The sequence below is a fragment of the Lepisosteus oculatus genome, chromosome 5 (assembly GCF_040954835.1).
Source record: "Lepisosteus oculatus isolate fLepOcu1 chromosome 5, fLepOcu1.hap2, whole genome shotgun sequence".
In the NCBI taxonomy this organism is placed as follows: Eukaryota; Metazoa; Chordata; class Actinopteri; order Semionotiformes; family Lepisosteidae; genus Lepisosteus; species Lepisosteus oculatus.
The window spans coordinates 6,366,705-6,389,374 of NC_090700.1; the positions used below are offsets into that span (position 1 = coordinate 6,366,705).

The window sequence follows — 22,670 nt, forward strand, 5'->3', positions numbered from 1 at the left end:
TCCAATTCAGTGTAACTATTTGGCTGATAGAACAGTGAGGTTGTTGAGGAGATTCAAAGGTGTTATTATGTACTGGGTGTGTTAAGTATAACTCACCACTACAGGCAATTTTTCTAGCAAGAAAGACAGCAGAATTATCCAACTAAGAGCCAAGACTGCTGGGCTCTCTTTCAAAGCGCTTAAAATGCAACTGCATATGAGGCTTATTGTATGATCGAAGTTTATTTGAAAACTACCGTCAAATCCAAAACCAAATGACGTAAAGTCCCATTTAATTGAATGATCTTTAAAAAAAAAAACGTTTTGACTGATTCAATTCAGTAATCGAGGGCGATTCACTTTTGTTTGTTTTATTGGGAGAGAGAACTGCTTAATCCTTCTGAAAAAATCCATGGAAATTTTTCCAAAGGGAGGCACTAACACAGTACAGATGTAAGAAAGTAAATTTTCAGGTTGTGTGTAGTTTTGTCTCAGTTCCTGCTGATATTCTGTTATTTTGTATGCCATATTACATTTAAAAGTCACATAAAGGCTGCAGACAACACCTGCTACAGCAACCTGTAAGCAGTAAAAGCACACCGATGTCTCCAGCAAGCTGGAGAGCCTGATAAGCTCAGAGCCCTTAGGGATACATTTACTCTGTCCTATCAATCTTGCACATGTCATTCTTACACTGGCAAATATGTAAGTGGTGGTATAATAAATTATAACAAATTTCCAGGACATTAAAAAGTTCACACAAGAATGCGTGCTTTGCTGTACAGACTGCATGGGAGGACACATGATGATTGATACTGTACTTAATAACAATTAAATTCTGCAAAAAAGAAAAAGAGGGAGAAGGGGGATTGTTTCCATGATTCACTGTGTGCCCAGCCCTCTGTGCATCTCCTACTCCTGGGCTCGAAAGGGCTCCACGGATGAATGCAAACGTTTAATCGTGGCAAACTGGCACTTCATCTCGCCGTGCACGTAGGCTAATAGAGTTGGCTACATTACAAAACCAAATCTTGCAAAAAGAAATTCCTTCAGCTATTACACAGGTGAAACTGCCTCTTTCTATATTATGAATTTGGTTTTCAAAGACATTCCACAGCCACATGTTCTGTGATAAATTGGAAGCAAGGTAACCACATGCTACACGCTCATACTGAACCAAGAAAGGGGTACAAGGAAATCACAACTGTAGGAGAGGCAGGAAGTAATAATATTATCAGCAAAATTATTGGAGCAAAGTACGCCCATAAAATTCACTGAAGGGAAAAGTTTTCCACAATTACTGTAAGGTTATTGTAGGCGGAGCAGTATCTGTAGCACTCACATAGATCTCCAGAACAGAAACCATTCTCATTACAATGCAGATCTAAAGTCCCAGTGCACTGTAATGCTTTACATGAATGCAGCAAAATTAATCTGGGCAGGAGGATTAGAGAAACCACAGAAGTAATGCTGGTTCTGTTTTGCTGGATTAAGCTTGGTTTTGGCTGTTCTGCACCCTTGTACACGGGAATGTTTCAGACACTGACAGGTGCTTGTCAAGTGACAGGAGCTACCAGAGGACAGAAATCCTTCCTTTAAATCTCCTTCCCTGCAAAATGTATTGCTGAACAAAAATGCGAAAACAATTTGGGACCGTGATTTGGTGATTGATTATTGCTAAAGCCGCACAGCTCCTTGGTCCATAGTTGGATTCCAGCCTTGGGCATCTGTCTGTGTGGAGCTTGCATGTTCTACATATGCACTTTCTCCAGGTGCATTCCTCCTGGAACTGGGAGGTCTGAATGACTGAGTTGTCCATTTCTCTTTACTGCTGCAATAGACTGACATTCCCTCCACAGGGAAAGTGGAGTCATGGGCCCTGAGCCCCACACTGTACCCTGGTCTGCCAGGATCACCTTCGGCTCATCACCACCCTCAGACTGACCCGGATGCACCGCTTTGTGGATGGAATCGCACCCGGAGGAGCCCTCATTAATACAGGCGCCCACAGTCCCCTACAAGTGTGGAAACTCCCATGGAATCTCATGGCATGGAATGTGAATCTACCACTTTAAGAACAGCAAAAAATAGTCTTCGAATGAGAAAGTGCACTGTAATATGCCTTGTTGGACTTCCCTTTAGACTAACAGATACAGCAGACTAAAAGTTAAAACAACTGTGTGGCCCGAATGCTAGAAATAATACGGTGATTCTTCTTGTAATATTTGTTTCCAATGGTCACTGTGGTTTGCTGGCAAACTCCACATCTAAGCCTTGTGTCCTCTGGTCATTCAGCCCAAATACACTCCCTCACACACAGCGGTTGCTTGCACAATAAGATACAAACACTCTCCTTTCTGCACAGACACACAGCTCTGCAAAGACAATGACCAGCCCATGTTTGTTCTCCCCCACTCCTCCCCATTTTTAATGAAGGCATCAGTTTCATTTTGGACTGTTTTTCTTTCAGCTACAGCTTGAAGAGGGGCAAATATTTGCATGCATTGTTCGAACACAGGATATGTCCAAGGACTGAAAAGAAAATATGGAGGGGTGAATTGTAGAGAGGGCGTCCTCCAAAGCAGTTCCCCAGAGGAGGTAATGGTAGGAAGATCAGGAGGGGAAGGGCTAATTGTCATGAAAACTGATGCAAAACATTTGCAAGCCATAACCAAGGGTCAGTGGCAAATGGCTGTATGCAATCTCTGAGGAGTGCCACAGGTTACTGAAATACGGAGTCACTGTGGAGAATTCAATCAGACAGGATCTGGACTGCAAAAAAAACCCCAACCCTGTCTGGAATCAAGCGCTCGATTCCCCCCTCCTCTCTGCCCCCAGCATGCACACAACGCAGCGACTGCAGCTGAAGCAAAGATAAATACACGACAACATTCATTAATGTGACCAAAGCAGAATCGAGATGGGGCAGCACATTCTTCCAGCAGCGTTAGCCCGCAAAATGCAGACGAATTCCTCTCCATCATATTTTACAGAGTGTATCCAAACTTCGTCTAATGGTAACCAAATGGCTTTGATTCGTTCTTTTAAGATATTATTGAGAGGGGAAAAATCCTTTCCTGTTTTCATCGCAGCGTCTCTAATCAGTGTCCCTGTCTGTTATTGTTAGTCTTTGCGCACTATGCTCAAGTCACTGCGGGACTGAGAGACTGAAAAACACAAATCCAGACATGAGCACAGTGTTTCTGAGGGCCCTGGGCCGAGGTCTGTGTGATGAGATACAGTGCTCTCTGGCCCTGGTAAGCTGATACCTTCTTTCTTTTTTTCCCCTCTCTCTTTTCCTCCAGAAGACCCTCTACTTTCACTGTGTTTATTAGCTGGGTGGTCTCGGCTCCAGAAAATGGATGTGGTTTGGAAGAGGGATCACACACATAACGTAAGTGGCCGAGCTTGCGGACCGTGGCAGCCTTGAGCAGCGAGATCTCTGGGGAGCGAGGTGAGAACATGCCTCATGTTCCAGAGCATGATATTACAAGGTAACGCGGACAGTACTCTTCACTTCAACCAGGCATGGGCTTCACAGCCTGAACAAGCTTTAGCATTGATATGGCTTTGTAACTGTCATTAAAAAAATCAGGCCTGGATCCCAGTGTGTTCAAAAAGTGTTCAGCATACTAATATATTAACAGTGGCACACTTGGATAGACTTCCAGCAACCTAGATGCCAAAATGCAGTAGAAAGTATTAAAGAACTTCATGCAACGAAATGGTTAACAGCGTAGACTCAGTACCATTCTCAAACAACGTAAATTAACTCTCTTGTCTCCTGAAACTCTATTGTACTGAATTCCTTGCTGATAATATTTGTTTTTGTAGTAATGTTATGTTGTCTACTCTGCTGTAGAAAACAAACTTCCTCCAAGGGATAGTAATGATTGAATTGAAAGTTAATGCCATGATCTTTAGTAAGGCCGGAACTAATTGAGAAACTCAGACACATACCGTATACAAGACCAACATACATTTTGTTGAGTTTGGCCATTCATTTCCAGCAAAGCAAACCTATTACTGAGGAGAGATGTTGTTATGTTCTGTAGGTACAACGAAAAACAATGAAATTAACAGGAATGAACAAAACCTGAAGAGAAATAATATGCAGGGGGGCTAAACTAAACATGCACTCATTTCCCCTGAGGAGTCATTTGTGACTGAAAACTTTGCGCAATTTCTTTATGCACAGAATCACTTCTTATGAAGCTACAGCTAAGGAGCTTAATAGTACATAATGGCTATTTAGTCTCCTATTTATGCTCAATCTACACTAAATAGGTGGTATTACCTCATCTGATCTTAGAAGCATGGAAGCAATTAGAAGAAAAAAATTGGCTAACAAGCAAAATTAGATTTGAATGAAAATTAAAATGACTGTATACTGTATATGTATTTTCCTCCTATGCAAACACTTACAGTGTATTTTACTCCTGAGCATTTATGATGTCCACCAGCTAAAAGTTTTAGAGAAAGTGAGGCTGAAGTAGAGTGATTTGCTCAGAAATGGAGTACAAACAGGACTGTCTCCATGTTGTGAATATTGTTCTAGGAGTCTAGGGATTATTATCAGTTTTTGATTTAAAAAACCAGCGTGGAATCCTTTTATATAATGTGTTGCTGATGGCTGTACAGCAGTTTAATGTTTTAATAGCACACATGCACTTGAATGGAGCACTTGTTAAATTAAAAGGAATCTGTGATTGTCCATGTTCTTGACTAGGGTTTTGTCCCAGGTTTAGTTTTCTCTGGACAAGCTGCATTCAGATGTGCTGTATATTTCTGGTACGAGAGAACTGAGATTTAAAGTGTCAGACCCCTACTGAGCCTTTGAGAGTTTGACATCCTCATCTGAAATAAGATGCCTCCGATCTTGGCCCTTGTACAGGGACAGAAGGTGCTCTAGTTTAGGACGACAAAAAATAATAATGTTCTCTGTTGGCCACTGAGTTCACAAGGCAAAAAGATTCCTAGGCAGAATCCTGCCTGGGTTTGGCTCTGCTGAGGTTCTGTGGAGGAAGAGGCCGAAAGATTAGCTGTAATTGTCTGGTGGTCGTGCTGGTATCCGAATTGTATAAATTGAAACACTGCAGTTCTCATCTGGACCATTGTTAAGATCAGCTCTGGGCCCTCTGCTGTCAGCTTCTATTCCCACTTGATTTCTCTTGGAAGTCTTGATTTTGCATTCTAGCTATTGACAGCAGTGCATGGCGCAATGTGATACTAATAGGGCAGTTCCTGTATAGTCTTGTAGTGAAGCACTGGGAAATGGAGAATTATATACATTGGTGTAAAGGAACAGGTAGAAATTAAATTTCTCAATGCCAAGTAAAAGCCAACACGTCATTTCAGCTATGAAGCCATCCTCAGCCATATCGGTTTGTGTCACTCTTTCACTTTTCTTTCCTGGAATTAACCTGTATGTGTTCCTACACAGTTACTCACCCTTATTCCTAAAATACTTCACTTTATATTGCTTTTTGTTAATAGGGGTCTGTTAATATCTCTGTAGCTTATGGAGGTTTAAAAGAAAGCTACAGGACTTTAATGTGTGACTGTTGTGTTAGCTGATGACTACAAGAAATTATGGGAAACAATTTTGTCTTCAGTTCAGTCTCATCCTGGGTTCCATTTTACTTAAGTCCAGGTGGTGGCAAACCATTTGGTGTATATACTTTTTGTGGTCACCATTTTCTTAAACTGCAAAGGACAGCATTCCAATAATATTCTTTTACTGAAAGACACCGAGAGGTGTAAAAGCATAAAAGGTTTAAGAAACAGGAACAAAACAAGCCAGAACCTTGGAGGAAATGCTACAGACTCTTGTATCTTATCTGTTGATTTTCTAAAACACAAAATAACTTTAATTGATGTTCAAAAGCAACGGACGTACTGTTGACATAAGGCTTTGAAAATAAAACACTGATTCAACTCCGTGAACAGGTCCTTTGTGGTCACACCTTCAAAAGCACTTTTTTTTCGCTCCTTTTTTCATCCTCCAGCTTCCTTTGTACATTTTCCAGATTTATCATGGTTCCATTCCAGTTTGTGTACTTTTCCCAGGGTATTTCTAGCTCAGTGAAGACAACCCCCCTATTAAAAATCTGAGACGCCCTGAAACTCCAGAATCCACTGTATTGTTATTCAGCCAAGAATCAAGATATGGTTACAGATGTTGTTATTAGTGTTTTTAAAATGCCTAATATGCACAACAATTAAATTTGCTATTTGGTAGATTGTTGGAATAAATACACATTCTTTCAACTTGGTATTAACATTTCTTTGAGGTCATTAGGATGTCAGATTGGATTCTGGGCAAGGGTTAAAGGCAGCTTAACATTGATGGGACGTTTAGAGTTTTAATGACTGACCACTGTAGAAATATTCAGAATACTTATGAAAATATATGTCAGGCTATATATACACATTTTCTAAGCTTTAGCAAGGAATAGTTCCAGGAGCAGTTTTTCAACAAAATATTGAATGAATGTGAGAAATCAAATCAAAGGTTTTTTTGTGCAGAAACACCAATATCTTTGTGAACATGTGTAGAGATGTGTATACATTTTCTTAACTTCTCCCCCCAAAACATCAAGCAAAACAAATGACAACAGCTGCCTTTCTTCTGCTTCTAATGCCGAATCACTTCCCATAAACATCGTGCAACCACTCTCACAAACAGAACAGCTTAATCATAGTTTTCTGGGGTTTTACCAAGCATCTTGTTAATTAAGCCGAATAAAAAGGTTTTCTTACATCCATTTAATAAAGACTGCGGTCTGTGTTTGGAGTATTCCCAGTGCACACAGATCTCATACAGGACAATACATATCATCTGAACTTTCATATAACCACTAACAATCATAGTTATATAGATTTCCAGTTTGAGTCTTTACAGGACAGTTTCTGTAGCTTGTTAGCTACATGTCTTACAAAGCATGTTAACCACTCCCAGACAACCAGTAATGGCATATATTTTCACCAATGCCAACATATACAATAACAAAAATAACATTTAATTACACATACAGCAACGGCTGTGTACAAAGGCATTGGAGGCTCAGTGCACTGAAGTTCTTGCACTGTACGGGTCAATAGATTTCAATGCCTTTATCACTCCAGTCAAATTCTTTGTCTCCCTCTTTCAGGATCAACACCTAGACAACACCACACACAAAGCTGATTGTTATTTTTGGGTGAGTGTGAACATTAATCTCAGTGGTGTTGAGTCCTGGCCCTGCATTCTTTAATAATTAACAATGCTATAGTTCAGAGATTCCTGTTGTATTATGAAAAAAAAGAAAAAGTGCAGGTTTACTGTTGTCTGCTGAGAGAATTCTTAAAAACTAGAACCAATATTAATATGAATGAGACAACAGAACTGTATTAGGTAGATCTGCCCTAAGTCAAGAGCTACTGAATAATCAGATATGAAGGGGAGTCTCATCATAACTTGACTCATTGCATTTTTAAAATATTGCAAGAGATTCCCTGTGTCTAAAAAAAAAAATCTTGTTTAATTCTAGTAAATTTTAGTAGTTTGCATGAGAGTAACATTTATAGTAAAATTACAATAAATCTCAAATCAGTGCTTTGAAATCATAATCATAAGAGCTTCTTACCTTCTTCGGCACAGTGCTTTCTAGATGTTGGCTGTTTGTTTGCTCATTCAGTCTCAGGTAAGCATGGTCTGCAGACAGGAAGTTAATCTTTCACTTCCTTCCTAGGCTCCGCCCATTCTTGGCAATTTGAAAGCCCTTCACCTTGACAGTGAAGCTGTTCTACAGACCATTGGGGATAAAAACCACCCCATTGCTGTTATAGTGAAACACAGCTGTCCTGGGAGCTGATTTATTGCAACATAACTTGAAGTGAAAAAAATGGACCATTCATTCATTTAAACCACAACAGGTCCAATTAAGGCTTCATCCCACTGAACTTACTTCTGCCTTGCTTTTTATATTGCTGATTGAATAATTGATATTTTACCCACTACAACCACTCGTCTAATAAAAAAACAGGTTCTGAAACTGTTACTGAGACCCGGTCTGGTCCACTCAAAGGCGCCAAGTTTTCTGTAGCGCTCATCAACATCCTGCTTTTCAGAACTAAAGACCGTATGAAAAAGCATAAAAAATAGAAAGGTTAAAAAGTGAAGAGGGCACTCAGGCCACCTTGCTAGTTTAGATGCAAGTAATCCCTCTGACATAAACTGTATGGAAACATTCTGATGGCAGTCAGTGTTTATCAGTTTTTTAAGGGACTTTAGGTCCAATATTTATAAGACAGGCTGGGATAAACAACAGCCCTCAAGGACATTTCTCAGCGCCTGCAGATGTCTGTGCTGCTCGTTCCTTTTCCGAGTTACAACCGGAGCTGTAGCCTCCAGGAAGACAGGCCCGCTCAAACCCTCGTGCTTTAAATGAGGGGACTCAGAACGTCTCACTCAACAGGGCTGTGTCACCCCCAGCCTCTGGACCCTGCTGCCCCCGCTGGCTGCCCTCTGACAGCCAGCAGCCGTCCTGGCCTGGGGTGATGAGAGTCTTGTGGCCAGCTGCCGGCTCCAGAAATGCCACTGAATGAAGGGCTCTTGAGTCTGTCAGCAGGCTGGTCTGGTGTGTAAGCATGCCCATCCCTCACCTGCGCCAGGCTCACAGAGACCAGAGCCTTCCCAGACACCTCCTGACAGACGCCATCCGTCATCCCCCACAAACATCTCTCCTTCACACCGGATCGCAAGGACTCGTCAGGCCTCTTTAAAGGTCCTGAGCCCAAGACCTTGTTCTTCTGCTATCATTACCGCACTAAGTTGCACCCAAATATTTTAATGATTTACGCACATAAGCAAAATAAAATATTTATCTGTATATACATCAGGCCCGCTTTCTTAAAGGCACATGGCTTGCAATTTTGCGGCGAATGGCTGGGTGATTAATGTCTTATGAAGAACAATATTTCCACTTTCTGCTACGAGGACCGTTCAAGAAAGTTCAATGTTCTGCAGACAAATAAGACTTAGCACAAGGTTTCAAATGTTCTTGTTCTCTTTTTTCTGTTCTCAGTAATGGCCAAAAGTAGACTGATTCACAAGGGAAACTCAGCTCTGGAAGATGCAGAGGATGAAATTGTACAATCCTTTGTTTATAATTAGGAGCATGTCCCTGTCACTTTGTTCTCTCGCGATGAGGAGATCCTGGAGGGGCGTGAGGTGGGAGGGGAGGGGTGTCGGATTTATAAGGTGGATTCCTTGCACAGAAAAACAGTGTACAGCTCCATGCTCACTTAAAGGGTTTCGAAGCAGTGAAAACGTCTACCAACTGATCAAATCCATTTACTAACCAGTGTGTTGCAATGAAGATGAAGCTCAGTAAGCCGAATGCAAATAAAATAATGTCACGATGCTGATTCTACTAAAAACACACCCTTAACAGATTCTTTTTATTTCTGGCATGCTTGTATCCCCCAGGGCTTGTGCTGTGGCACTACACAAGCAGAACACTTGATTTTAGCCACAGCTCAAGCCAATGGGCTTTCTTCCAGGTCTACACAAGCTATTTCAAGAGTAAATAATGTGAACTGCAATAAAATCTGACTGTAAGGTCTTGGCAGAGTTAAATACGAGTTGTAAATATAGCTTAAATCTGTACTGATTTACAGTGTTGCAGCAAATAATTGGTTATTAAATTCTTAGCTAGTTAGGATTAAGATTTCACTCAAGGCAATAGTCAGAGAAATGAAATTTAGTCAAAACAATAAACCTATAGTGTAATTTTTGGATTGTTTTTTGCATCTTCTGGAAACAGAGGCATGATTAAAAACGAGTTTATACTGGAAAAAAAAACATATTTAACATTCTAAGAGCTTGGTAAAGGATCTTTAATTAGTTTATATAAATATTTCTTTAAATTCCGCATACAAAAGGAAGTATGTACACCCACACAAAAGTGGTTTATTATCTACCGTCATGGAAAGCCCATGTAAGCAGTTCACATACTCTGAAGTGTGAGCTTTGGACTACCTGCATTCCTTGTATTATGGGAAATTTAACAATGCAAATACTCTTCTTCATACTGTCCTTGCCAGGGCCGCTGGACAAATACAGTCTTCTCTTCTCTTGGAACTTCAGAGATGAACTGGATATCCAGGCATTTAACACAGGACTCTCTTCCATTCCTGAAGCAAATAATTGAAGTGCCCTTTCCATATTCAGCACTTGTTTTGTTGTTTTCATAAAAGAGTCCCATTAAATAATCCCCAAAAGACCTTAAAATGCTTACAGTTCCATGGAATGGTTTTGAACTCAGTAATTAAAATTCAACATCAGTCCAAAGCTAGAAATGCACCATGTATTGTCCAGAGACTTGGAGGTTTCCTGCAGGATTCCGATATCATGTATTTTTTTTTTATTATAAAATGTGTAACAAAATAGGTTTCCACTTTCCACAATAAGGTACTCTGCCCAAATTCAGGAAAATCCTCAAGCACAGTTCTCTTCGCGTACAAAAATATGCACCTTTCGGACACTTTCGCTTCAGCTGTCCTCAAAACGCAGGGTCCATCGGCGACAAGAGGTTAACGAAAAGAAAAATAGAATTGCTCTCGACAAGACACACATTGAAGCTTAAGACAAAAGGAAGCCCTTCTTCGTCTATAGTGCTTTGGTTATCTGTTGTTTAAAGAGGTCGACAGAGATGGAAAGCGGCTCATTTGCACACATATCTCTCCACAGTTCTCTCACATTTCTTACAGGTCACGTAGCAACACCAGTGGTATTTGCAGTGGCACCTCTCCACCAGCTTCTCTGTGTAAGGGTTGTAGCCACGGCCACAGCACATCAAGTCACAGCTGTCACTGCCATTGGAGGTCTTGTTACATTGCCTGCGGAGCAGAGACAGGAGAAAAACACCCTTAAATACCTCGAGTTCCACCGCGACGCCTAGAGAACAAGACAAACTCTCCTTTCGGGGTCGTGCAACACATCTGAGCGCTGCTGACAGTTTGTTTCAAGACCGCGGCGCTCTGAAGGCCTCACTGAAGGGAGATGCTGATTTTGTTCTCCCTACCCCCCCGAGTCACACTCAAGAACTGCCCAGATCTTCCAGTCCTGCAAAACGACTGTTCACAGACACACACAAGTTCAATCTCCCACTGAACACTCAACCCCCAAGCAAATGGAAAGGCCTTATTTCAGGATTTCTGATCTTGGAGAACTTTCCTCAAGATAAGAACCATACTCAGACATCCCTTTTATTCATAAGTCCTACCCCAATAGGCTCTTTTCTAATATATATTCTTTCTAATACCATAAATCAGTGGGGGCTGCAAAAGAACACTAGGAGAGCTTGTACGCCAACTGGGTTAGTGAAGTGTACACAACAGTTTGACCAGTTGGACAGAGGTGGATTGAAGTTAATCTTACTCTACATTACAAATGCACACTGGAATGCAAACAGCTCATTATACATTTTAACCAGCGAGCAAAGGCTTGATTGCCAATCATCCTTGACAGACAGATGCCCTTCCTGATCCATATGCAGGTGCAGGTTTCGTCTAGGTGACATGAAGTTGACATATCACAGATCACCCTTTTGACAATGGCTAAAAAAAACTTATGACTTTCTGCTACGCTGTATGTAAATCCAGTAGTACCATATCATGCATCTTGTGCTATGGTCTACAACCCACTCCAGTTAATTTCAAATTATCTGGTTTGAAGAGAACAAGCTGCAGAGAGCACAACAATGGATGTTTCACCTGCTACATGTCTCTAACCAGTGTACGTATCCTTACAAACACAATTCTGTCCCACTGCACTGTAGTTTACAAGCAGGTGAAGGTAAACTAAGGAGTGAGATCTCAAGCAAGAAGCTCTAAAGCAGCTAAGATAATATTCATATGGAAAATCATATATGTATATAATATAACAAATGTATTCGTTCTGCAAAAGGGGTTCTGTATTTCAGAGCTATGCTGCCAACATGGGTTTGGAGAGAGGTTAATATTCTTAAGGCCTCATGACCTGACGTTTATCTCCTCCACATTAAGCAGGTTATCAGCTGTCAAAATCGAAGCAAGCACCGACTCTCGGATTTCGTATTAATAAATTATTATTTAGGTTTTCGGGTGAAATAATACAGGTGATCCACAATACCAATATGCTGGCCTTGAAAAAAGAGGGTGTTAATTGGTTATTTCTAAAGGATAACAATTAACATTACATTTTTACAATGTTTTAAGTGTGTACTTGTCATTTATAAGTGTATATGCTCCTTTAATTGTTTTGCCCATTTAGAATAAGACTCAAGACAAAATAACCCCAATTATGGTGATGTTGTACAAAAGCACTGTAGGTTGTACTTCACAATAAATATCTGTAAGATTCGTTTCCATTCTCATTACAATGGACGACAACATTCACTAACAAAAGGCGCAGTAAAACTCCAGCTGTTTCACGCTGGGCATTATCGTTCTGCAGGAACGTAATGGTTCAACACATGGAGACATTGAAGTTCCTGCCTTTTCTAGAAGATTCAGGAATTTTCATGAAAGATATCTGGGACTCCTTTCCGCAGACTGAAGTAAAACAGAAACAATGTGACTGGGCTATAAAGCTGATCCCAGATTACAAGGCAAAAGTGTGCCTGCCTGCAGCTTGCTTGGAGAAATGTCTTCCGCCAGCACTAACCACCCCCAGCACTTCACAGAACAATTACTTCACTGTCATAAAACTCATAGCCCCGTTTTCAAAAGGATCTTAAAAGCATATAACCGATAGGGGAAAAGTCTGTACCAAAATGATTTTCACAGCTCCGTATGTCAGTACACATAATTACTCAGGGTCTGACAGTTTTTAACTATTCGTTTATTATTTAAAATGTGTCATTATCCTGTTATAGCAAATGCCAGTAACGCCCTGATGAATTATTTTAGATTCTGATTCTAATTCCAGCCTGGAAAATCGTTCTCCAAAGGCACTGCTCCAAGTTCACCATCTCCCCCTTGGATATATTTAACCCTGTCACCTTTTACTCCATTTCCTCACTGTTTGCTATTAAAATATTCAAGTGAACCACAACGTTAAAATTAAACAATCTTGTTTAACTCCATTTAGAAGGCAGCAATTGAGATGTTTGTTTTTTTTTTTGGGGGGGGGGTATTTTTTTCAGGTAGCTGAAAATTTCAGAGCAGCTGAATGCAGTTTTGGTTCTCTTTTCTCACAGTCTTCTTGATGTACTTGGGACCTAAATTAAATCGATGATAGCAGCCTAAGTGGAGCCTCACAATCCTTGTATCACTCGCATAGATACAGCCTGACAATAGCTACTGCACATATAACACTGACACAGCATCACAATAGCTATGTCACTGACACATACACAGCCTTGTAGATACAAGGCAAGCTCATTAGCCCGCTTGCTTTATCAGTGCTTTTAAACACGTGGACACTGCTAGCCACATGTTTCAATGAATTGCTCTTGACAATACACAGAATACAAAGAGGAAAATCCAGAAAAAAACACAACCTATTGATAGAACAAAATTTCCTCTCACATTAGAGAATGATCACCCATAATGGTGTGTCATAGCCTGACATAAAACTCACACAACTGTTTCTTTATTTAGACGTGTCAGTTCCAAACCACACTGAGCAATTCTTAACTTTTTATTCTAGTAATTGGAGTCAATGTAAAATGAAAGTCTCTGCCTCTGATCCCCAGGTGTCCCATGATGTTTTTCAGGATGTGTACAATACCAACACAAAACAGTCAGAACGCAAATCAGAAAGGACAAGACTAAGATAAAGCTTCTCTTTGCACAGTGGTGAAAGGTAAATAGGTGAAGGTAAGGACAGTACTTATACCAAAGGATACCTTAATCTTTTAAGAGTTACTCAAAGGAGCAATTCTTATTGCTCACAGCCTACGCATCAGATAAGGCACTTTATTGTCACAATTCATGAAAATAGCTAAATTCTCATTTGCCCTTCCAGAAAGCCTGAGAATAAGTATTGCAAGGGTGTGGGCTGCCCAGGCAAAGTGCAAAGTGGAAAAGAAGCACCTCGAAATTCAGGGCCCGGCTCACCTGTCCTGTGTCCCTAAGGAGCCCAGCTTCTCGTTCTTGGTGCAGAAGTCCGGCGAGCTCTGCAGGTACACCAGCTCGTTCTCCTGGACCGGGCGGATGTCGATGTCCTTGGGGACCAGCTGCTTGCGCGTGCCCATCGGCCGGTGCACCACCTTGGTGGCAGACAGGTACTTGGTCTTCAGGTCGATGGCAATGTCCTTCAGGTCCTGCAGGCCCTTCCAGCAGGTCCGTATGGAGCAGGAGCCCGACACTCCATGACACTTGCACTTCATCTCCAAGGCATCCCGCAGGGCCTGTGAGCACGCAGACTTGTTTCAGGGCCAAACAAAAAAGAACTGGAGCCAACGACTCCATCTACATCATCTAATCAAGGTTGGTTTTATCAAAGGTGGACAATTAAGCCTTTTAAACTGATCCCCTGTCACTTGTTCTCATAGCTTTACTGCTGGTCCTCTTCTGCCAATCAAGAGGCAAAACTAGTGTTTTCCTTTAGCCATGTGTCTTTAGCTAAATGCCATTGATTTCCATAGTTTCCATGCCTGGTGACCAGAAACTTGTGTGGTGACTGTATGAGTGTATGCACGCTGGAGCAAGGCGAACACTGCAGTGCAGAGACACGTTCAGTGCCCACGCCACCGCTTAAACCCTCAGCAACATACCTGTCTCCCCACTTCGCTGTTGTGCAGGTGCATCAGTTTGTTGGCCTGGGAGCCGGACCGCTTCATCTTCATGGGGGCGTCGGAGAACTTGGAGCCCATCATGAGGCCGTAGTGGAGGTTGTCAGCACAGCCCCCCCAGCGGTGGCCCTGCTGGAGGACCTCCGTGGGGATCGGTCCGCAGGAGCATCCCCGCAGGTCCCCCGAGGTGCAGGCGCGCGCGATGGTGTGGCTGATGGCCGCCGCTGACAGGGCGTACACAAACGCCGACTCCCTCGTACCTGGCGCAGGTGAGAAAATGGGCACATTGGGTGGAATCCGTCAGTCAGCTGTGGTTGACACACAGGCTCTTGTTTTACATGAAGAAGGCCCAGAAAAGTAACACACCCAAACATAATCCCTATTCATTACCATATTTACACAACACTGCTCATATGTCTTAAGGCAACCTCTATCGTACCTAAAGCTGACAAAAACTCCTACTCATCTGAATTTGGTAAACGGCTGTTAAAAATTAGCCTCAAAAAGGGTTATTTGGCCTTCGTTTTAATCTTTTTTACGTTATCTGGGAATTAAACAGGTCACACACTCAAGCAGGGGAAACACTGTCTGTGACGGATCTCTGCACCCTAGAATCATATGCCCCGCTGTCTTAAACTGTTTCCCACAGAATAAAAAATATCTCAGTCACAGGGATACAATGTGACCTGCTACCTGTACCAACTGTATGTTGTACCTGCAGAGCCTCAGTATAGTTGCATTCTATAATGAATTCCCTTTATAATTTTACACATATCAGATGGGAACAATTTTTTGAATGGGCTGATGCAATGTAGCATTTATCCCCGTGTTAAATGTGATTCAGATGCCAGGCAATGTGTCCCAGTTATTTCATAGCACACTGAAATGAGAAGCCTCACTGGATGCCAAGATTGGTTCAGGAAGCACTGCATTTGCACAACCACATGATGCAATGAGAAAAGCTACAAAGTAAAATGTCTTAACCCCCAAAGGAGCTCAAAGGATTTTACATGCAGGAAAAAATTCATTTCATCCACCAGTGAAATGCAGCACCTGTCTAGATAACGCTATGTCATCCATTGCAAACCCAAATGAAAAATGTAAAATTTTATGCTGCTATCTGGTCCATTCTAAAACACAGTAGCCTTGTTATGGATGGGGATGATACAAGGATTTCTTTAGATATAAATCTACATACAGGGAAGTGTAATAAACAGGAAAGAAACAGCTGGTGGAGGGCCCAAAAGAGCCACACCTTGGTTTGACATGGGGATACATCAAAGGAGCCTTTGGACTGTCCAAGATGCAAGCCATTTGTAGCCGAGAGAAGGTTTTAAGGTAGCTTAAATAGTTGACAGGTGGAGGCCGTCTTCTTAAAGGCATGTCATTCGGCCTTCAACACTCGTTTGATAGGGAGCCAGCTCTTTGAAGTGAGCTTAGAACTTCACACAGATTTAGCAAACCTGCTTTGGCAATTGGCGTTTCTGGCACAGGAGAAGTTACTTGGCAATTGGATTGATAAGCAAATAAACCTATTAAAACTGAAAAAAGGGGTGCACGGCGGCGCCTCTGGCCAAGACTTGGCAGGACGTGAACGATGCCTCTGTAAACATCTGCATCTGCACGGCATCCGCCTTCATGACGCTAAACGGCATGTAATTTCAAGTTAGACTGCAGACAAAAGCAACATTTCAGCTTCTTCGGAGAACACAAAAACAAAAGGTTCAAGAATGGGAGGAACATATAATAGAAGCATGATGGATGAAGTCCATAAAAAGAAGTACTAGGGACAAAAACTAGGAAGTATTATACCTTATAAAATGGCATTGTGAAGTCAATCTGAGCCCTGATGCTGCCCGCACCACACAAACTTCAATCACAACTTCCTCTTCAACCTGCAAATTGTAGCAATTGTCTACCCACGAAGCATGGAGAGTATTTCGGTCTAAAAGCTCACACTACTTTTCTGAGCTTGATCCGCAAAGATAGGCTTTGTAATATTTAGTTTTTACAGCACACGAAGCCGACGGCCTTAAGGTTCTCAGAGAGAGACGGGCCCGTCGGCCCAGGCTGAACAGGAGGGGTTTATGAACAGGAAATTGTAGGAGGCGGGGAGGAGGTGACTTCTATTGTGCAGAGAGTGACACAATAAAGCATTCTCTGCCTTTGCGTGCCTTTGATTCAATGCCGTTGTGAATTCCGTGCAGTCTACAAAGCCAATGAAGAGAGGCCAGAACCTCCCTCCCTCACCGCTATCCTCTTACACAAGTTACACAAGTTTGATAATGTCTGGGCGCACAGAATTCCTCCTGGGCAGCGGCAGATCACAGAAGACACTGCAAGGCCTGGAGTCCACAGAGCGGCATGTGTTACCTCTCTCCAGGTCTGGCATGAACTGTGGCACGCTCTCTATGGAGGAGCAGTTCCAGCGCATGTCGCCGAATGTTTTCTGACAGGTCTTCTTCACTTCCCTGGCGGCCTGGATGATGGTGTGCATGAGCTCCAGGTTACTGCGGCACAGCTGCACCTGAGACGAGACCAGGCCCTGTAGCTGTTTGCAGTGTTGAGTCTGGTTTAGGTGTAGGGAGGCAGATGTCTTGGCCAGAGCTCTAAATACCAACAGAAATAATGATTTTGCCTTTTAAAACGACTAAATAAAAGTTCTGCTCTTTGTAGCATCTCCTAAGCCACTGTGATATTATTTTCATGGTCCATGTAACTACAGAACAAAAGCCTGGTAAACACAAACCTAACAGATAAACTATATCATTATAAACTATATAACTATATTACTGATCAAATATAAAGTATTTTGTATTTCTTAAATCCATAGAGATCATGGGGAGAAACTATTACATCTGTCATTGCAGAATGTCACAAAGCATCGTAATCTATCTGAGACAATCAAATTAAAAAAAAAAATCACAAACTCATTTGCATCTTGTTCTTGACTTTTGCCTGATTGTACAGCGAAATTTCTCCATGAGAACAGCTTCTACCGCACCTCTACAATTCAGATTGGTTTAGCATTCATAGTAGCGTGCTGATTTCTAGTAATTTTATATAAATTTTATATAGTTATAATATAACTGCTACTTAATAAATGCAATTTATTAAACTGTCAAACCTAATTTAATATAATAATCAACACAAGTATTCTAATTTTGAAAGCACTATGTAAAACTTACATTACCTTTCCCAGGTCTTTAATCAAGAGTCCTGTTACAGCAATAGACCATTGAAGGCAAGTCTGTTCAATAAGTTGTATTTATTCTAACCAGTACAGTCCTCTTTATGACCCTTCTCCAGCCCCATAAAAATAACTTTCTAAATATATCTATATAACTAATTAAAAAGGAATGTTTTATTTTCAGTAACACTGGAATAAAAAAAAACAACATTCTGCGTTAACACAATTCGAACTGAAGACTAAGTTTTAATTCTGGCACAGGCATGTGCATTAGATGATTCAGATGTTAAAAATACAACACACTACACCAGCCTGTCAGGGTATTGCTCCAGTACACCTCCTTTATCAGCAAGAGCTGGAATAAGAGTGATTGTGCCACCTTTGACTTAGGCTACTAAATACAGATGCACAAGATGTTCTGCTGTTCTGCAGTTCACTGGGGTACCCTTCACCCATGTCTGCTTCCGATTAAGGCTACACAGTACTGTGCCCATACCGAGCTATGGCTTTCACTCTGGGTTACCCACTTAGGGCAGGTGTTTATTACTGCATCTGTTTCAAATTGGTTCTTAGGCTTGAAAGCTGTATAAGCCCTTGCTTGCTTGCATTCATCACATCTGTGCTTGTCTTTTAAACAAAGCTTGCTGAAAAGGGATTTGAAAAGCATGCAACAGTTTATTCCCACCAGGACTGGTCACCACTGGTGCTACCGATGTCTGACCCACACAGCACGTAGGTAAGGAAACGGGCAGCAATATGCTTTCAAATTGAATCAGATCTAGCAGCTGAAATTGGTGAGAGGAATTTAATTCCAAGACAGCTGAACATCACAGAGTCACACACCCTCCACTGGTGTAGAGCAATAAATTGGTGTAGAGCCCAGGCCTTTTTGTGGAGGAAAACGTGTAAGTCATCATAAGATTACAAAACATATTCTGATATTATAATTCTGCGTGTGTGCATGATTTCCTTGACGAGCCATCTCGTGTAAGCAATCAATCAAAAAAAACTTGTATTCAAAATTATTTTCAGGGAATTATTATTTCACAAGGAATTAATGAGTGTGTGTCTAATTCTTTCACAAAACTTTGTATACCATTTATTGACATTTTTACAAGGAAGAAAAAGGCTTTCTTCATCTTATTTCTAAAAGAAACGGATACATCACAGGAAAGCTTAACTGAGATAGGTGCTTGGGGCACCTGTCTGAAACATGACCTGATTTTCTTGATTGCCTTCATTAAAAACCCTAGAACAAACCCTCCACTACTTGCACGTTTAACACTGATATGTGTGCCTTTCTCTCTTCAAAACAAGGAAGTTCTCAGGAATGGCCACAGCCCCACAGAAATGTGACGGGGTGTGTGTGTGTGTGTGTGTGTTTGTGTGTGTGTGTGTTTGTGTGTGTGTGTGTGTTTTGGGATCCAGAGTAGAACGATTGTGCGCATTTCCATTGGGAAGCACCCCTGCATCTGAGGGATAAAATGGAAATAGGAATGCTTACAGCCATTTAATCCCAGAGCAGAGTTCCGTCTGTAGCTGTAGGATGATCAAGGTCAACTGCAGAAGGTGAAGGGTGGCTTTCATTTTTTTTTCCGGTCCGAGGCGCTCGGAATTGAATCAGGACGATGAAAATGGCTTCTTAGTTTTTTACCTACAATAAAAACCTTCCGAACGCAGAACCGCCGTTCTCTCCTCCGTGAGTCTTCGGGCTGCTGGAACATAAAACACAGGCGTTTCGCCCCTAATATATTAAAATGCATACAAACGTCAATTCAATTAACACATTATTGCACTCTAGGAGTGGGTCGTGTATGTGCATGTTCACACATTTCTTCTACTGATGGCGTACTCGAGGGATAGCAGGTGAAACGTTTAGAAAATTGCACGCAAGCAAATACACGTCGAAAAGGAAACCGAAAATAACACATGACTCTGCGGTCATCCAGATCTGTTTTATCAAGATATAATTGTAGCTCGTAATTGAAACGATTACTAGGATGTCAAAATAAGGGTTATACTATACAATTATGGAAAGCCTGTTATACTAAACCGAACTTGCGGTGTATATTACCATCTTTAGCCAGGTAAATCCTTCATAGTAGGGCTCCTTTAACAAACGCCTCGATCCCTATTAATTACACCGGTGCCAGTAGCTTCAAATCACAATAATGAAGCTCCGGGTTGCCTGTCTCAATGCTTCTGTCTTAGTTATATTAGTTCCACTTAGATACACTCCTCGTTGACATCCAAGCTTCTACGAGCGGGCCTGTATTTCTTATAGAGTCTGCTAGAAGAAACACTGTTCTTGCTCCCCGAATCAAAATAACTATCCACCTTATAGCTGCAAATCGATTAGAGCTACTACTATCTGCTTGGGTGGAGGGGTAGCTTATTTCACGTTTTTTAAACAAAGATGAGAATTGACTTCAAATAATCCAAAATTTTATAAAATACGTTTTCAGGTCTACTATGAAATACATTGATGTTTTAGTAAAGACTCTGAAAACACGTTTTGGAGGAAATGTAACACGTAGATTTAAAAGCGAATATTAAATTCATTTGTAGTCCATTTCAATGAAAGAATACGGGTTTAATAAATGCATATCTATACTACACTAAAGGCCCATATACAAACATTAATAAAAGAGTATACCCTTGCACAATTTCGCAGCTTTACATCATAATTGTTATCTGGCATCTGGTAAAGAAAAAAAATTAGGTCTGAAGAAAACCTTGTTGATAAGTATAGGAAGCATTTTTTGCGTTTGGCGTTTTTCAGAATCCTGAACTGCGGATGGAAAGGAAACACCTACTGTAACTAACCTACTAGGGCATCTTACTATACGTAACATACAAGTCTATCTCGTTTCACAGTCGAGGAAAACTTTTTTTTTTGCCGTAACAAAAAGGTTTTAAACCCATTAGTATTATTTCAACACCAGTGACGCAAAGAAAGGGTCGAAAGATCACCACTAGGGTCATTAAATTCAACTGTACAGTCCTGCCAGGTCTGGGCTTGGTTTGAAAGCAACCTGCTGTGGCGAACTGAATTTATCTCCCTGCTCTCGCTGGGAAAGCAGTAGTTACCGAAGTTAATTAGGTATAACGTAAGCGGACAAATTCTCTGTAGTTTTCTTTCCAGTGGAAATATCGTATGTATCTCAAATATGTTAATATTTAAATGCCTTATTTCCAATGACAAAATATCTGAGTAGATTTCAAAGGTTTCCATTGTGTGGTATATACCTTATATATTCGTTCATTCACTTAAGGCGTTTTAAAAGAAAAAGCCTCTCATGGCCCGGAATATAATGTTAGCCTCGAAATACTGTAGTCTCTTGCATCTCACAAAACTGTCAAAAGAACAAAATAGTGCTCTTAATTCTTTCACTACATTTGGCTTCAGCAGGTCCCGTCAATGCTTGCAGTTATCATTTTTCTCATTGAGTTTAGTCACAAAAGTGTGATAAAATTCTTTACATAAAAATAAATGTTCTATTAAAGCAGACATTTTTGGGCTAAACTCAAAAACGAATAGGAAGGTCTTGCAAGTCGTTTTGTTAATTTGCTATGATATTACAGTCCCATCGCGTTAGAAGTTAGGATTTCAACAGAAACCTAAATGCTGTCCTTAATACTGTATCGGATTACCATAGTCGATACGCTCATTAGAAACAGAACCATAATATATATAAAACCCTGAACACGTATAAATACAAAGCACATCGCAGCTTTCCAATCAGAGCACAATCTGAGTTTCACTTACTTTTTCCGATTTAAAAAAGAAGCCTGTAGGTTTTCACTTTTCACTGAGGACCAGCCGTCAAAACGTGTTTGTAAATCCAAGGTGTTTACAAATTGGTGACCCCAAACTTCCAAGCAGCATCATTGAACTGTGCCTCCGCAGTTTAAGTTGAAGTGAGTTGGTTTAACGGAGCGAGACTGCGCAGGCACACAGCTCTTGTGCGGAAAGTGTGAGACTCGCGGTGTTGCTGAAGCCCCTACTTATATGAGCACTGCGCCGCTTTGATCTCACTGTGATGTCAGGCGTAATTAGCATAACAAAGCACACGGGATTTAGGCTTTTAAAGAGAACTAAAGAACATTACTACATCTTTCTTTATCTAAAAAAAACGATACGAATCTGTGCTACGCATTAGTATTAGTTCACGAAAGGGGAAAATGTGCACCAGTAACATAGCATATTACAAATACAGAAAACCGTAATATTTTCATATTGATATTATTACCATGAAATGATTATTTTAAAAATGCACTTGTAGAGCCTCGAGTCCCGTCCGAGTGACCTGTGATTTTCATTTTCAAAGTTTCCCACACGAAACAAAGCACTATTTATATTTTTTTTAAATCGACATACCAGTGAGAAAACAGCAGCTTTCATAATTGCGCAATATTGTGAAAAAAGTACCATATCACTACGTCATAGCTCTTACATTAACTTTACCGTTGACATCGATCGGTAAACATCTGTATGAATCTTACCCGGCTGTTCCGTGTCATCTCTAAACTATATTCTGAATTCCGTTATGGACAGTTTTGGGTTCAGTTTTGCAATATTGTATAGAGTATTTCAAAATTGCATCTACTTGATCTAATGGTTTAGATAAAGTAATCGCTATTAATACAGGCATGTTTACCCCATCGTGTTACCCATTAGATAAATGTGTTTGTAGAGAACAGACACAAACTATGAGAAATTCTTTTTCCGTGTT

General features: G+C 41.0%; 1 protein-coding gene across 3 annotated transcripts; it reads right to left on the reverse strand.

Annotated features, from left to right (window-relative positions):
* Positions 1-9,837: 9,837 nt before the first annotated feature.
* Positions 9,838-21,908, reverse strand: wnt11 (wingless-type MMTV integration site family, member 11). Of its 3 annotated transcripts, none has more exons than XM_006627772.3 (6): positions 21,704-21,908; positions 19,439-19,646; positions 17,118-17,353; positions 14,727-15,004; positions 14,068-14,360; positions 9,838-10,863 (listed from the first exon to the last, which is right to left on the reverse strand). In XM_006627772.3, exons 2-6 carry the CDS (start codon positions 19,519-19,521, stop codon positions 10,689-10,691), a joined length of 1,065 nt encoding a protein of 354 aa, XP_006627835.1. In that variant the 5' UTR covers positions 19,522-19,646; positions 21,704-21,908; the 3' UTR covers positions 9,838-10,688. The 3 variants fall into 3 exon arrangements, with proteins under 3 accessions (XP_006627835.1, XP_015196615.1, XP_015196616.1); XM_015341129.2 differs by having other exon boundaries at positions 19,439-19,649; XM_015341130.2 differs by lacking the exon at positions 21,704-21,908 and having other exon boundaries at positions 17,118-17,271; positions 19,439-19,525.
* Between the last annotated feature and the right edge of the window lie 762 nt (positions 21,909-22,670).

What these genes read in the sequence shown, in the direction of transcription:
- wnt11 (XM_006627772.3), bottom strand. Translation starts at nt 19,521, where the DNA reads ATGAAAGCCACCCTTCACCTTCTGCAGTTGACCTTGATCATCCTACAG. An exon ending in ACAGCGAAGTGGGGAGACAG is followed by an intron (nt 14,361 to 14,726) that starts GTATGTTGCTGA and finishes GCGTGCTCACAG; the next exon opens with GCCCTGCGGGATGCCTTGGA. An exon ending in TCCTTAGGGACACAGGACAG is followed by an intron (nt 10,864 to 14,067) that starts GTGAGCCGGGCC and finishes TCTGCTCCGCAG; the next exon opens with GCAATGTAACAAGACCTCCA.